This window comes from Cervus canadensis, chromosome 21 (genome assembly GCF_019320065.1).
Source record: "Cervus canadensis isolate Bull #8, Minnesota chromosome 21, ASM1932006v1, whole genome shotgun sequence".
NCBI classification, from domain to species: domain Eukaryota; kingdom Metazoa; phylum Chordata; class Mammalia; order Artiodactyla; family Cervidae; genus Cervus; species Cervus canadensis.
The window spans coordinates 42,033,522-42,047,655 of record NC_057406.1 but is presented as its reverse complement, the minus strand read 5'-3'; the positions used below and the strand labels follow the sequence as shown (position 1 = coordinate 42,047,655).

Below are 14,134 nucleotides of genomic sequence, written 5' to 3'. Positions count from 1 at the left end.
GATCCCCCCTCCCACTTCCCCCTCCACCCGATCCCTCTGGGTCTTCCCAGTGCACCAGGCCCGAGCACTTGTCTCATGCAGCCAACCTGGGCTGGTGATCTGTTTCACTCTAGATAATATACATGTTTCAATGCTGTTCTCTCAGAACATCCCACCCTAGCCTTCTCCCACAGAGTCCAAAAGTCTGTTCTGTACATCTGTGTCTCTTTTTCTGTTTTGCATATAGGGTTATCATTAGCATATTGCTAAATTCCATATATATGTGTTAGTATGCCGTAATGTTCTTTATATTTCTGGCTTACTTCACTCTGTATAATGGGCTCCAGTTTCATCCATCTCATTAGAACTGATGCAAATGAATTCTTTTTAATGGCTGAGTAATAGTCCATGGTGTGTATGTACCACAGCTTCCTTATCCATTCATCTGCTGATGGGCATCTAGGTTGCTTCCATGTCCTGGCTATTATAAACAGTGCTGCGATGAACATTGGGGTGCACGTGTCTCTTTCAGATCTGGTTTCCTCAGTGTGTATGCCCAGAAGTGGGATTGCTGGGTCATATGGAAGTTCTATTTCCAGTTTTTTAAGAAATCTCCACACTGTTCTCCATAGCGGCTGTACTAGTTTGCATTCCCACCAACAGTGTAAGAGGGTTCCCTTTTCTCCACACCCTCTCCAGCATTTATTGCTTGTAGACTTTTGGATAGCAGCCATCCTGACTGCCGTGTAATAGTACCTCATTGTGGTTTTGATTTGCATTTCTCTGATGATGAGTGAAGTTGAGCATCTTTTCATGTGTTTGTTAGCCATCTGTATGTCTTCTTTGGAGAAATGTCTGTTTAGTCCTTTGGCCCATTTTTTGATTGGGTCATTTATTTTTCTGGAATTGAGCTGCAGGAGTTGCTTGTATATTTTTGAAATTAATCCTTTGTCTGTTTCTTCATTTGCTATTATTTTCTCCCAATCTGAGGGCTGTCTTTTCACCTTGCTTATAGTTTCCTTTGTTGTGCAAAAGCTTTTAAGTTTCATTAGGTCCCATTTGTTTATTTTTTCTTTTATTTCAATATTCTGGGAGGTGGGTCATAGAGGATCCTGTTTTGATTTATGTCGGAGTGTGTTTTGCCTATGTTCTCCTCTAGGAGTTTTATCGTTTCTGGTCTTACATGTAGATTTTTAATCCATTTTGAGCTTATTTTGTGTATGGTGTTAGAAAGTGTTTTAGTTTCATTCTTTTGCAAGTGGTTGACCAGTTTTCCCAGCACCACTTGTTAAAGAGGTTGTCTTTTTTCCAGTGTATATTTTTGCCTCCTTTGTTGAAGATAAGGTGTCCATAGCTATGTGGATTTATCCCTGGGCTTTCTATTCTGTTCCATTCATCTATATTTCTGTCTTTGTGCCAGTACCATACTGTCTTGATGACTGTGGCCTTGTAGTAGAGCCTGAAGTCAGGCAGGTTGATTCCTCCAGTTCCATTCTTCTTTCTCAAGATTACTTTGGCTATTTGAGGTTTTTTGCATTTCCATACAAATTGTGAAATTATTTGTTCTAGTTCTGTGAAAAATACCCTTTGTAGCTTGATAGGGATTGCATTGAATCTATAGATTGCTTTGGGTAGTATAGTCATTTTGACAATATTGATTCTTCCATTACATGAACACAGTATATTTCTCCATCTATTTGTGTCCTCTTTGATTTCTTTCATCCATGTTTTATAGTTTTCTATGTATAGGTCTTTTGTTTCTTTAGATAGGTTTACTCCTAAGTATTTTATTCTTTTTGTTGCGATGTTGAATGGTATTGTTTCCTTCATTTCTTTTTTGTTGTTGTTGTTGTTGTTTCCTTCATTTCTCTTTCTGTTTTCTCATTGTTAGTGTATAGGAATACAAGGGATTTCAGTGTGTTAATTTTATATCCTGCAACTTTACTATATTCATTGATTAGCTCTAGTAATTTTCTGGTAGAGTCTTTAGGGTTTTCTATGTAGAGAATCATGTCATCTGCAAGCAGCATGAGTTTCACTTCTTCTTTTCCTATCTGGATTTCTTTTACTTCTTTATCTGCTCTGATTGCTGTGGCCAAAACTTCCAAAACTATGTGGAATAGTAGTGGTGAGAGTGGGCACCCTTGTCTTGTTCCTGATTTTAGGGGAAACCAGACAAAGATGCCACAAAAAAAGAAAACTACAGTCCAATATCACTGATGAACATAGATGTAAAAATCCTTAACAAAATACTAGCAAACAGAATCCAACAACATATTAAAAAAATCATACATCATGACCAAGTGGGCTTTATCCCAGGAATGCAAGGATTCTTTAATATCCACAAATCATTCAATGTAATACACCACATTAACAAATTGAAAGATAAAAACCATATGATTATCTCAATAGATGCAGAAAAAGCCTTTGACACAATTCAACATCCATTTATGATTAAAACTCTCCAGAAAGCAGGAATAGAAGGAACATACCTCAACATAATAAAAGCTATATATGACAAACCCACAGCAAGCATTACCCTCAATGGTGAAAAATGTTGAGTTTTAAGTCAGCTTTTTCACTCTCCTCTTTCACTTTCATCAAGAGGCTTTTTAGTTCCTCTTCACATTCTGCCATAAGGGTGGTGTCATCTGCATATCTGAGGTTATTGATATTTTCCCCAGAAATCTTGATTCCAGATTGTGCTTCATCCAGCCCAGCATTTCACATGATGTACTCTGCATATAAGTTAAATAAGCAGGGTGACAATATACAGTCTTGATGTACTCCTTTCCCAATTTGGAACCAGACTTTTTTTCCATGTCTGATTCTAACCATTGCTTCTTGACCTGCATACAAATTTCTGAGGTGGCAGGTAAGGTGCCACCTCTTAGAATTTTCCCATCTCTTAGAATTTTCCACTGTTTGTTATGATCCATACAGTCAAAGGCTTTGGCAGAGTCAATAAAGCAGAAGTAGATGTTTTTCTGGAACTCCCTTGCTTTTTCCATGATCCAAAGGATGTTGGTAATTTGATTTCCAGTTCCTCTGTCTTTTTTAAGTCCACCTTGAACATCTGGAAGTTCTCAGTTCATGTACTGCTGAAGTCTGGCTTGTAGAATTTTGAGCATCACTTTGCTAGCACGTGGAATGACTGCAATTGTGTGGTAGTTTAAACAATCTTTGACATTGCCTTTCTTTGGGATTCAATGAAACCTGACCTTTTCCAGTCCTGTAGCCACTGCTGAATTTTCCAAATTTGCTGGCATACTGAATGCAGCACTTTCACAGCATCATCTTTTAGAATTTGAAATATCTCAGCTGTAGTTCCATCACCTCCACTAGCTTTGTTCATTGTGATGCTTCCTAAGGCCTACTTGACTTCTCAATCCAGGATATCTGACTCTAGGTGAGTGATCATACCATCGTGGTTATCCTGGTCACTAAGATCTTTTTTTTATAGTTCTTCTGTGTATTCCTGCCACCTCTTAATATCTTCTGCTTCTGTTAGGTCCTTACCTTTTCTGTCCTTTATTGTGCCCATTTTTGCATAAATGTTCCCTTGGTGTCTCTAATTTTCTTGAAGAGATCTCTAGTCTTTCCCCTTCTATTGTTTCCCCCTATTTCTTTGCATTGATCATTGAGGAAGGCTTTCTTACCTCCCCTTGCTATTCTTTGGAACTCTGCATTCAAATGGGTATATCTTTCCTTTTCTCCTTTGCCTTTAGCTTCTCTTCTTCTCTTAGCAATTTGTAAGGTCTACTAAGGCAAACATTTTGCCTTTATTTTTTATTTTTTGAGGATGGTCGTGATCACCACCTTCTGTACAATGTCATGAACCTCTGTCCACAGTTCTTCAGGCACTCTGTCTATAAGATGTAATCCCTTGAATCTATTTGTCACATCCACTCTATAATTAAGAGATTTGATTTAGGTCATATTTGAATGGTCTACTCGTTTTCCTTACTTTCTTCAATTTTAGTCTGAATTTTGTAATAAGATGTTCATGATCTGAGTCACAGTCAGCTCCTGGTCTTGGTTTTGCTGACTGTATACAGCTTCTCCATTTTCAGCTGCAAAGAAAATAATCAATCTCATTTTGATATTGATCATCTGGTGATGTCCATGTGTAGAGTTGTCTCTTGTGTTTTTGGAAGTGGGTGTTTGATATGAGCAGTGCATTATTTTGGCAAAACTCTGTTAGCCTTTGCCCTGCTTCGTTTTGTACTCCACGACCAAACTTGCCTTTTACTCCAGGCATCTCTTGACTTCCTATTTTTGCATTCTTGTCCCTTATGATGAAAAGGACATTTTTTGGATGTTAGTTCTAAAAGATCTTGTAGATCATCATAGAATTGTTCAGCTTCTGTCGCATAAGTGGTTGGAGCATAGACTTGGTGGGTGATCATACCATCACTTACTCTGATATTGAATGGTTTGCCTTATAAATGAATAGAGATCATTCTTTCATTTTTGAGATTGCACCCAAGTACTGCATTTTGGACTCTTTTGTTGACTATGAGGGCTACTCCGTTTTTTCTAAGTGATTCTTGCCCACAGTAGTAGATATAATGGTCATCTGAATTAAATTCACCCATTCTGGTTCATTTTAGTTCACTGATTCATAAAATGTCAATGGTCACTCTTGCCATCTCCTCTTTGACCACTTCTAATTTACCTTGATTCATAGACCTAACATTCCTGCTTCCTATGCAATATTGTTCACAAGAAGTCATCAGACATTGAAGCTTCCATCACCAGTCACATTCGCAACTGGGCATTGTTTTCACTTTGGCTCTGTCTCTCCATCTTTCTGGAATTATTTCTCCATTATTCCAGTAGTGTATTGGGCTCCTACCTATTTGAGGAGTTCATCTTTCAATGCCTTATTGTTTTGCCTTTTCATGCTGTTCACGGGGTTCTCAAGGCAAGAATATTGAAGTGGTTTGCTATTTCCTTCTCCAGTGGACCACGTTTTGTCAGATCTCTACAACATGACCCATCAATCTTCGGTGGCCCTACCTGGCATGGCTCAAAGTTTCATTGAGTTAGATAAGGCTGTGTTCTATGTGATCAGTTTGGTTAGTTTTCTGTGATTGTGGTTTTCATTCTATCTGCTTTCTGATGGATAAGGATAAGAGGCTTGTGGAAGCTTCCTGATGGGAGAGACTGACTGTGGGGGAATCTGGTTCTTGTTTTGATAGGCGGTGCCATGCTCGGTATATCTTTAGTCCAATTTTCTGTTGGTGAGTGGGGCTGTGTTCCCTTCCTATTGTTTGGCCTGAGGGCAAACTATGGTAGGGGTAATGGCGATAATGGCAACTTCCTTCAAAAGGACTTATGCCCGCACTGTTGTATTCAGTGTCCCTGACTCTGCAGCAGGCCACTGTTGACCGATGCTTCCTCCAGAGACTCTTGGACACACACATGCAAGTCTGGCTCAGTCTCTTATGGGGACACTGCTCCTTTCTCTTGGATCCTGGTGGGCACAAGGTGTTATTTACGCCCTCCAAGAGTCTCTTTCTCCAGTCCTGTGGAAGTTCTGTAGTCAAATCCCACTGGCCTCCAAAGTCAAAGTCTCTGGGAGTTCTCAGTCCCTTTGCTGGATCCCCAGGTTGGGAAATCTGTTGTAGGTCCTAGAACTTTCTTAACAGTGCAAGAATTTCTTTGGTATAATTGAAACTATAGGGCTTAATATACCATTATAAGACATAATATACCACTATAGGACATAATATTCTGTTTTTCTAATTTAATAAAATTAACCAGTTTTTATTTGTGCTTTGTACTATTATTTGCATTTTCTTAAAACTACCTTTCTATTGTTAGATCCATATGTCAAAGTGTCTCTGATGTGTGAGGGTCGAAGATTAAAAAAGAAGAAGACAACTACGAAGAAAAACACTCTAAACCCTGTGTACAATGAGGCAATTATTTTCGACATCCCTCCAGAGAATGTGGACCAAGTCAGCCTCTCCATTGCAGTCATGGATTATGATAGGTAAGTTCATTTTTCTACTCACAGAGTAATTGCTACATTTAGTCATATGTGGATCAAATTCAACTCTTCAGGTTATTTTCTGCTACAAGAATTTTAATTTAAATTGGAAAAGGGAAAATTGTTTATTCAAAATTTACTTTATTCTATGCTGTAACATTTCAGTTTTCTTTTCCAAAAGTTGAAGGACAGGTTGCCTGAGTATTGTGACATAATGGGTGTGGAAGTTGTATGGGATACATTATAAGAAACACTTTTGTGAAGTTTTTTTTTTTTTTAAATAGTAACAACAGAAATTACAATCAATGGATTTTGCTTTTCCAAGTGGTCTGGAATATGAATATCATGATGCTTACCTGAGCTCTATCATTAGTTAGCTGTCTAAAGGGCAAGTTTCTCTTAGAGATTCACTTTTCCATTGTTAAAACATTAGTATAATGTGAAATTGTGAACAATGAGAATTAAGAGTTGAAGGTGAATGTTGTCCATATTGTTATTGCCTTGAAGGTCTCACATTAATCTTAAATCATCACTTTATGGTTAGTTCTTCTAGCTCACACACTTTGATTACTTCTCCTTTCATAAAATAAATAGGTGACTCCTGGGTAAAGCACTGAATCTTCTTTCTGTTGCAGCACCTACTCCTTCCTTATCTGAAATGTTGCCCTGCTCAGTTTATCTCATTCCATTCATGGTTTACAGCTCTGCTGAAGTCACCACTTCTGCGTCTTTCTTGGCTAACCAATCTCTTCTTCCTCTGAACTTGTATTCCACTGAAGTTCCTTGTTATATAATTCTTTTTATTGTTTTCTTTTTATATTTATAAGGCTTTCAAAAATGAATCTTGTATATTTAAGCTACAAAATTATCAGCACATAGACAGTGTCTTATTTTGTTCTAAAGATAACACAAGTGGTACAGAATGCACATACATAAATATTCAGTGTCTATTTTGTATTATTATGCAAATGGTAGTAGCCAGAACCCTATAACAGAGAGACATTAAGAATGGTATACTCTGGATGACAGCTAGAAAAAATGAAGTACTGAAAGATAAGATAATCTGTACTATCTATTTGTAGTTAGTTTATATCACAGTTTACAGAAAAGCTGACACTGTTTAAAGAGAGAGAGAGAGAAATCTTGAATTTCTAGTTGAAATGGCAAACTCTAAAAATATTACAGTGTTTCAATCAGAACCCCCTGTTCCACTTTATCAAAAAAATTGATTTCTCATAGCAAAGACTGCAAGTAGATACAGTTGATCATTTGTCACCCAAATAATTTTAGGGAAGTGGACCCTGACAATTTGTAAACCGAATTTTTAAAATTATTTATAAAAATACACTTTTGGGGAGACTTCATTTTAAGGGGAAAGATACTAAGCATCAGTTCAGTTCAGTTCAGTCACTCAGTGGTGTCTGACTCTTTGTGACCCCAGGGACTGCAGAACACAGGCTTTCCTGCCCATCACCAACTACCAGAGTTTGCTCAAACTATGTTTTTCCTTATCTACCTTTTAGTCTGCTAATGACATTAATTCGATAGGTAGTAAACTCTTTGAGGGCAGTGACTTGTTTATTGTTTTATCCTCAGTGCCTAGAAAAAACCTGTTGCTCCTTTAAGAATCTCAATAAATATTTGTTGCATACTGAGAAAATGAATAATTGAATTAATGAATTTATCCTCAAGAATCCTCAATATCCTTAATTGTATAACAGTGGGCACTATTTAATCATCTCCAAATCCCTTCTGAAATTCAGTCGGTTCAACTCAGTCGTTCAGTAGTGTCTTGTTCTTTGTGACCCTGTGGACTACAGCATGCCAGGCTTCCCTGTCCATCACCAGCTCCCGGAGCTTGCTCAAACTCATGTCCATCGAGTTGGTGATGCCATCCAACCATCTCATCCTCTATTGTCTTCTTCTCCTCCTGCCATTGAGTCTTCTTAGCTTCAGTATCTTTTCTAATGAGTCAATTCTTCACATCAGGTGGCCAAAGTATTGGAGTTTCAGCTTCAGCATCAGTCATTCCAATGAATATTCAGGCCTGATTTCCTTTAGGATGGACCAGTTGGATCTCCTTGCTGTCCAAGGGACTCTCAAGAGTCTTCTCCAACACCACAGTTCAAAAGCATCAGTTCTTTGGCCGTCAGCTTTCATTATGGTCCAACTTGAGCATTCTTTCATGACTACTGGAAAAACCATTGCTTTGAATAGACAGACCTTTGTTGGCAAAGTAATGTCTCTGTTTTTTAATATGCTGTCTAGGTTGTTCATAGCTTTTCTTCCAAGGAGCAAGCATCTTTTAATTCCATGACTGCAGTCACCAGATGCAGTGATTTTGGAGCCCCCCAAAATAAAGTCTGTCACTGTTTCCATCATTTCTCTATCTATTTGCCATAAAGTGATGGGACCAGATTCCATGATCTTTAGTTTTTTGAGTGTTGAGTTTTGTTTTTTTTTTTTTTTTACTTAGTCAAGGCTAGTTTCTTTTCTTTTTTTTTTTTTTAATTTATTTATTTATTTATTTTTTCAGTGGGTTTTGTCATACATTGATATGAATCAGCCATAGATTTACACGTATTAGTGTTGAGTTTTAAGCCAGCTTTTTCACTCTCCTCTTTCACTTTCATCAAGAGGTTCTTTGGTTCCTCTTTGCTTTCTGCCATAATACATCAGTTAATCACTACATCATTAATTAACTGTACAATTAATACATCAGTGACAGTGAGAAATGTCCTAAAATCATCTAAAAAATCTCCGTAAAGTTTTATGTCAAAATAATGCTAGAAAAAAATGCCTTTAACTTGTATTCTGTTCTTGAGAAGCAGCTTACCCCATGTGTGTTTGAGTCAACTCTTTTGATTCAAGTCTTCTATCTCTTACTAAGTGTACAAATACAGGCGGGTGTTTGGGTCAACTCTTTTGATTCAAGTCTTCTATCTCTTACTAAGTGTACAAATGCAGGCAGGTCCCTTCTGAGTTTTTAATTTCTTTGTCTGCAAAATGAGTTGATAATAATGATATTCATGGTCATGATATAAAGATTAAGTGAGTCAGGACATTTAAATTACTTAGAAAAGTGTCTCACACATAATAAGCTCTCAAAAAGATTAACTATCATTATTATTTTGATTTATTGCTATGAAAACAAGGCATGAATAGAAAACAAGAATGTTCACTATGCTCTGATGCTATGCAGTAAGTTAAATGCCATGATTCAAAATGTAGCCCTTCCCTGTTTAATTATTATACCAGTGGTAACATTCACTGACATATCATTTAGAATCAATTAATTATGGTCATTTAAACAAGCTCATTTATATTGAACACTTTGTGAGTAATTTATGCATCATTATAAAACATTAAGCCCTTTGGAAAAAGGAGATTAGAGTTAGATCACTTAAAGTTAATAGGTCTGCTTCCAAGAAAGAAACTCATCATATAGGTAAGGACCAATTGGCATTTCTCATTCACACTCCTATTATTGTGAAATGTGCTTAATTTACAGAGCACTAAAATAGTTTGTGTATAGTCCTTTTGCAAATTCATTTTTGAATGCTGATCCTGCTCAGTCACTTCAGTTGTGTTCTACTCTTTGCGACCCTGTTGATTGTAGCCCACCAGGCTCCTCTGTCCAAGGGATTCTCTAGGCAAGAACACTGAAGTGGGTTGCCATGCCCGATTCCAGGGGATCTTCCTGACCCAGGAATCAAAACTGCATCTTTGATATCTCCTGCATTGGCAGTTGGGTTCCTTACCACTAGAACCATCTGGGAAGCCCAATCTTTTTAAATAAGTTTTAACTTACTTAAGACTCTTCATTTGACCTGAAGTAGTTTAACATGTAAAATTATCTAGAACTTATCACAAAATCTCCTGGTTTAATTGTGCTTAAAATTCTGTTAAGGTGTGTGAAACTTATCTTTGAATATTGGAATGAAAGTAAAATATTCTCCAAATCATAGGGTAGGACACAATGAGGTCATAGGAGTGTGTAGAACAGGACTGGACGCCGAGGGTCTTGGGCGAGACCACTGGAATGAAATGTTGACCTATCACCGAAAACCAATAACACATTGGCACCCCTTGCTGGAGGTAAGCTCTGGACCTCTCTCGCATCTACTCTCTTCTTTATCTCTTGTTTAAATATTATTTATCTGCTAACATTTCACATATTCACCTTTTTTTTAAAAAAAAAATAGCTATTTGCTCTTGTATTTGTCCCACAGACTCTGTTACCCAGTATGCAAAGTTTTGTATGTCTTGTTGGTTTTTAAAAACAACTAAATTTTCTGAGCTTGATATTCCTTTGGAGTAAGTCCATAAAAATTGCAAATCTACTATTTTCTCTACGTAGTCTGAAAACGTGTGTCATTAAGTGGTGTAGCAATCAAGTAAATCCATTATTACCTGGAAACTGAATTTTGGTGCTTCTCTTTTGTGAAAACAGCCACCTCACCTAAACTTCCCAAGAATTCCAAATAAAAATGTCACTTAATATGTAAGGGGGCAGGTATATAGTTACTGGCTCTGTTCAGGAAGTAAAAAAAGTCTCACAGATTGTTTTTAAGAATATTGAGGCATTAGTTTGCCTAAGTTGAAAACCTGGCTCTGCTGTGTGACCACATACTGGAGAACCTTGGGCAAGACATAAACCTCGTAGCAAACTTAGAGTAAAACTAGATGAACTGCTGACTATTAAGTACTTAACACAGAGTACAGCACAATGTTGCTCTAAATATAACTAATATTAATAGTTATATTGACTAGAAGTGATATCAATACCAGTTTCTATCAGAATTTTTAGCCATGAAAGCAGTTGGCAGTCTACTTGGTACACTGAATGTTGTAAGTGAAGTGATTTTCTTTCCCAAAGACTGGAATATCTTGAAGAACCTCAAAATAAATTATTTATATGACCTAATTAATTATGAGTTGATAAGAAGTGGAATTTATGCAATTCAATACAAAAATTTATGATAACCACACAGTAATAACAAGTGAAGTATATATACATTGCCATCTCTCCCATGGATAAGATTCTGCTTCTTATTCTGTTACTAAGCATAGGTTGAACAGGAGAGACAGAGCAGTGTAATTAACTAAATGTCATTGAGTCCTCGTTCTAAGCTCAGCTTGGTCACAAAAGTGTGACCTTGGCTGCATTACTCAAGACATTATGGGGAAAATTCCATGAACACTCTATATACAGCACATACTCAGGCATAGGAGGTGAAATGTCATCTTAGATAAATTATCTGCTTTATTACATTAATGTTCTAAATCATTAACTCACTTCATCATTTATTGTAAATCATAAAAGACAGACATGCTATGCAAATGCACACTCACACAGCACTTTCCCCTAAATAACAAATCAATAAGTCTTGAGAAGGTTGTTTCATTTCAACAAAGTGTATTATCTGAAGTACACTCTACTGCTTTGCTATTCTTTTCCTGTTTCTCATCTTTGTTTTTACTTAAAGTTTGAAAAGTAATTATTAGGTCTAAGAATCTAGACATAAGAGTAGAGTTTGCTGGACAGAGTACTACACTGAAGGCAGACGTGAATTCTAACCCTTGTTCCTCTGACTGTCTAATCCTAGGCAGACCATGTACTTTATCTGCAGCTACATTTCTCTATATTTAGAAACTAGAAATGCACACCTCTGGGACTTCCCTGATTGTCCAGTGGCTAAGACTCTGCATTCCCAATGCAGGGGCCCCAGGTTTGATCCCTGGTCAGGGAACTAGGCTCTACATGTTGCAACTAAGCATTCTCATTCCACAACCAAAGATCCTGCATGCCACAATGAAGATCCAGCACAGTCAAAAAACTAACAAGTATTAAAAATAGAGAAATACACACTCTCACAGAGTTTATAGGGATGATGTAGGGATAAGTGAGATAATATGATCAACAATTTTTAACTAATGAAAGGACAGATGTTTTATGACCCAAAGCATATTATAATTGCTTATGACTAATAAGTTGGGCATGCAGCAGTCCATGGGGTTGCAAAGAATTGAACAAGACTGTTCTATTGTTGTTTAGGGCAACTGAACAACAGTAAGCAGTTATATATTTATATGATGAGGAAAAACTATGAAATAGGCATGAATTTGTGTGTGAAAACATGGGAGAACTTTTAAGTCATTGTAGGGTATATAGGAAGGATAAACATCAGAAGAAGATCCCAGATACAATTTTCTAGTTGCTCACTAGCAGAGGACAAGAGGGCTGAAAAGATTATGCAGAGGTACTTTCTCCAGCAAATAGCTCCCTTTTTCTGACTTCTGCACCTTCATTCACTGGTCAAAAAGAACATAAGGACTACAGACCTGAGAACTGGCTGGGTTTTGAATTGTGGGAAAGTTGTGTGTGTGTAATTGTGTTTTGTTGCCACAGCAGGGATTAAAATGAGAAGGGAACAATTACTCAAGAGCTGAGTAAATTGTTAAGAAAGAGAGTAAAGCATCACTTGGAAAATCTGTCTACTTCTACCTGGATATAAAAGTTTATCCTATTGTAATTAAACCTTTAAAATATACATAATATTTAGGGACCAGGAAAAATTATTCTTTATCCCTTGTGGCTCCTATTTTCCAAACTTAGTCCTTCTCATTAATTGCTTCTATAAAAATCACCTCCTGCCTTAGAGCAAATGGAATGCAGCCTCTTGTGTCTTGAACCTTCTTGCTCTTACCCAACCTTAAAATGAAAGTGTTAGTTGCTCAGTTGTGTCCCATGATCCTTTGTGACCCCATGGACTGTAGCCCACCAGGTTCCACTGTCCATGGAATTCTCCAGGCAAGAATACTGGAGTGGGTAGATATTCCCTTTGCCAAGGATCTTCCCAACCCAGGGATCAAACCTGGATATCCTACATTGCAGGCAGATTCTTTGCCATCTGAGCCACCAGGAAATAAAAACTAATAGTCTGTGATAGAATGTGAAATAAATCTGCAGTTTTCCTGCATGTCATCTATGTACCATGCTCTGCCTACATTTTTGTGAGATGTTTGTGTCCCTGCACACCACCTGAGAAGATGAGTTATGAAAGTCATGGGGAGTTATGTATATTTTCTCTTCAGAGACTAGCATATCATGGGTGTGAATATTCACTATTAAAAGGTAACAACAATTACTCACTTTATTATTATTATTGCACATTATAAAATTATTATCTTTCAGTTACCTGGCCGGGCAACCAGTTTTGATAGTCAAGGATCCTGTCCATCTCCCAAGCCAACTTCCACACCATAATGCTTCCAAAATAATGCCATTATAATAAGGACCCAGGACCATGTACTCACCAAGTCAGAAAAAAAAAAAGTGGAAGATTTGATTTCCTCATTTGAAATGCATCCTGATAAGAAACAAAATATTGTGTAAATTTTATTTGCCTTTATTGTCTGTTTACTAACTTTGAACATCTTAATATATTTTACTTGAATACAAATGGTCTTTACTTACATAAGGCATTTTATTATTTGTGTCATATGCCAATTAGCAGAAAAAACTGTTTTTAATAAATTGTAAGTTCTCTGCACAAGCAAATAATACATTTTTGAAAATAATCCATACTTATCTAAAATTAAATATAGTTAATGCTGCTATTGTATAAAGTAGCACATGTCATATATGTATGGTTTTGACTTTGTTAAAACTATGTTCATTTCCAGTTGTGTATATGGTTCTATATAAATCTTAATGGAAAATGTGAGCTTTACTCACTGCATTAAATAATCAAATTAATATAATTTATTAATTTATTTATTATTTATTCTTTCATTCTCAGTGGTGAAGCTTGGTTTTTGCTAAACTCTAAACTTTTTCTTTCAAGCTTATTCTTTAAGATATAGAGAAAACACTATAATTTGAAGATCCTCTCTGAATATAAATTTAAGAATATTTAGTAGCTGGAAAATGGAGATTGAGCCATTTGGGCTACTATTTTATACTGTCTTAAAGTTACTAGTTCAAACATCTGTAGCACTGTTTGATATTTCAAAAATTCTATTAGTCGTGTTCTCAAATGTAGCATTAGTATTCCTAAATGAATAGAATCAGAACTCATGAGATTCTCAAGTACTACAACATGTTTATTTTGTGACATAAAGTTATCATGTGGATCCTGTATTCCTGATAGA

The 14,134-nt window shown here is 36.6% G+C and overlaps 1 protein-coding gene and 1 non-coding gene across 2 annotated transcripts in view; both read left to right on the top strand.

Moving 5' to 3' along the window:
• SYT10 (synaptotagmin 10) overlaps window positions 1-13,546 on the top strand; it is a 118,256-nt gene extending 104,710 nt beyond the window's left edge. The window contains exon 7 of the mRNA XM_043440707.1: window positions 13,176-13,546. Within this exon, the coding sequence (XP_043296642.1) occupies window positions 13,176-13,247 (72 nt within the window). The 3' untranslated portion in view covers window positions 13,248-13,546. The remainder of the gene's footprint in view (window positions 1-13,175) is intronic.
• TRNAG-CCC lies at window positions 11,658-11,730 on the top strand. The gene has a single exon. It is a non-coding gene; the product is annotated as a tRNA-Gly (tRNA).
• Window positions 13,547-14,134: the final 588 nt, after the last annotated feature.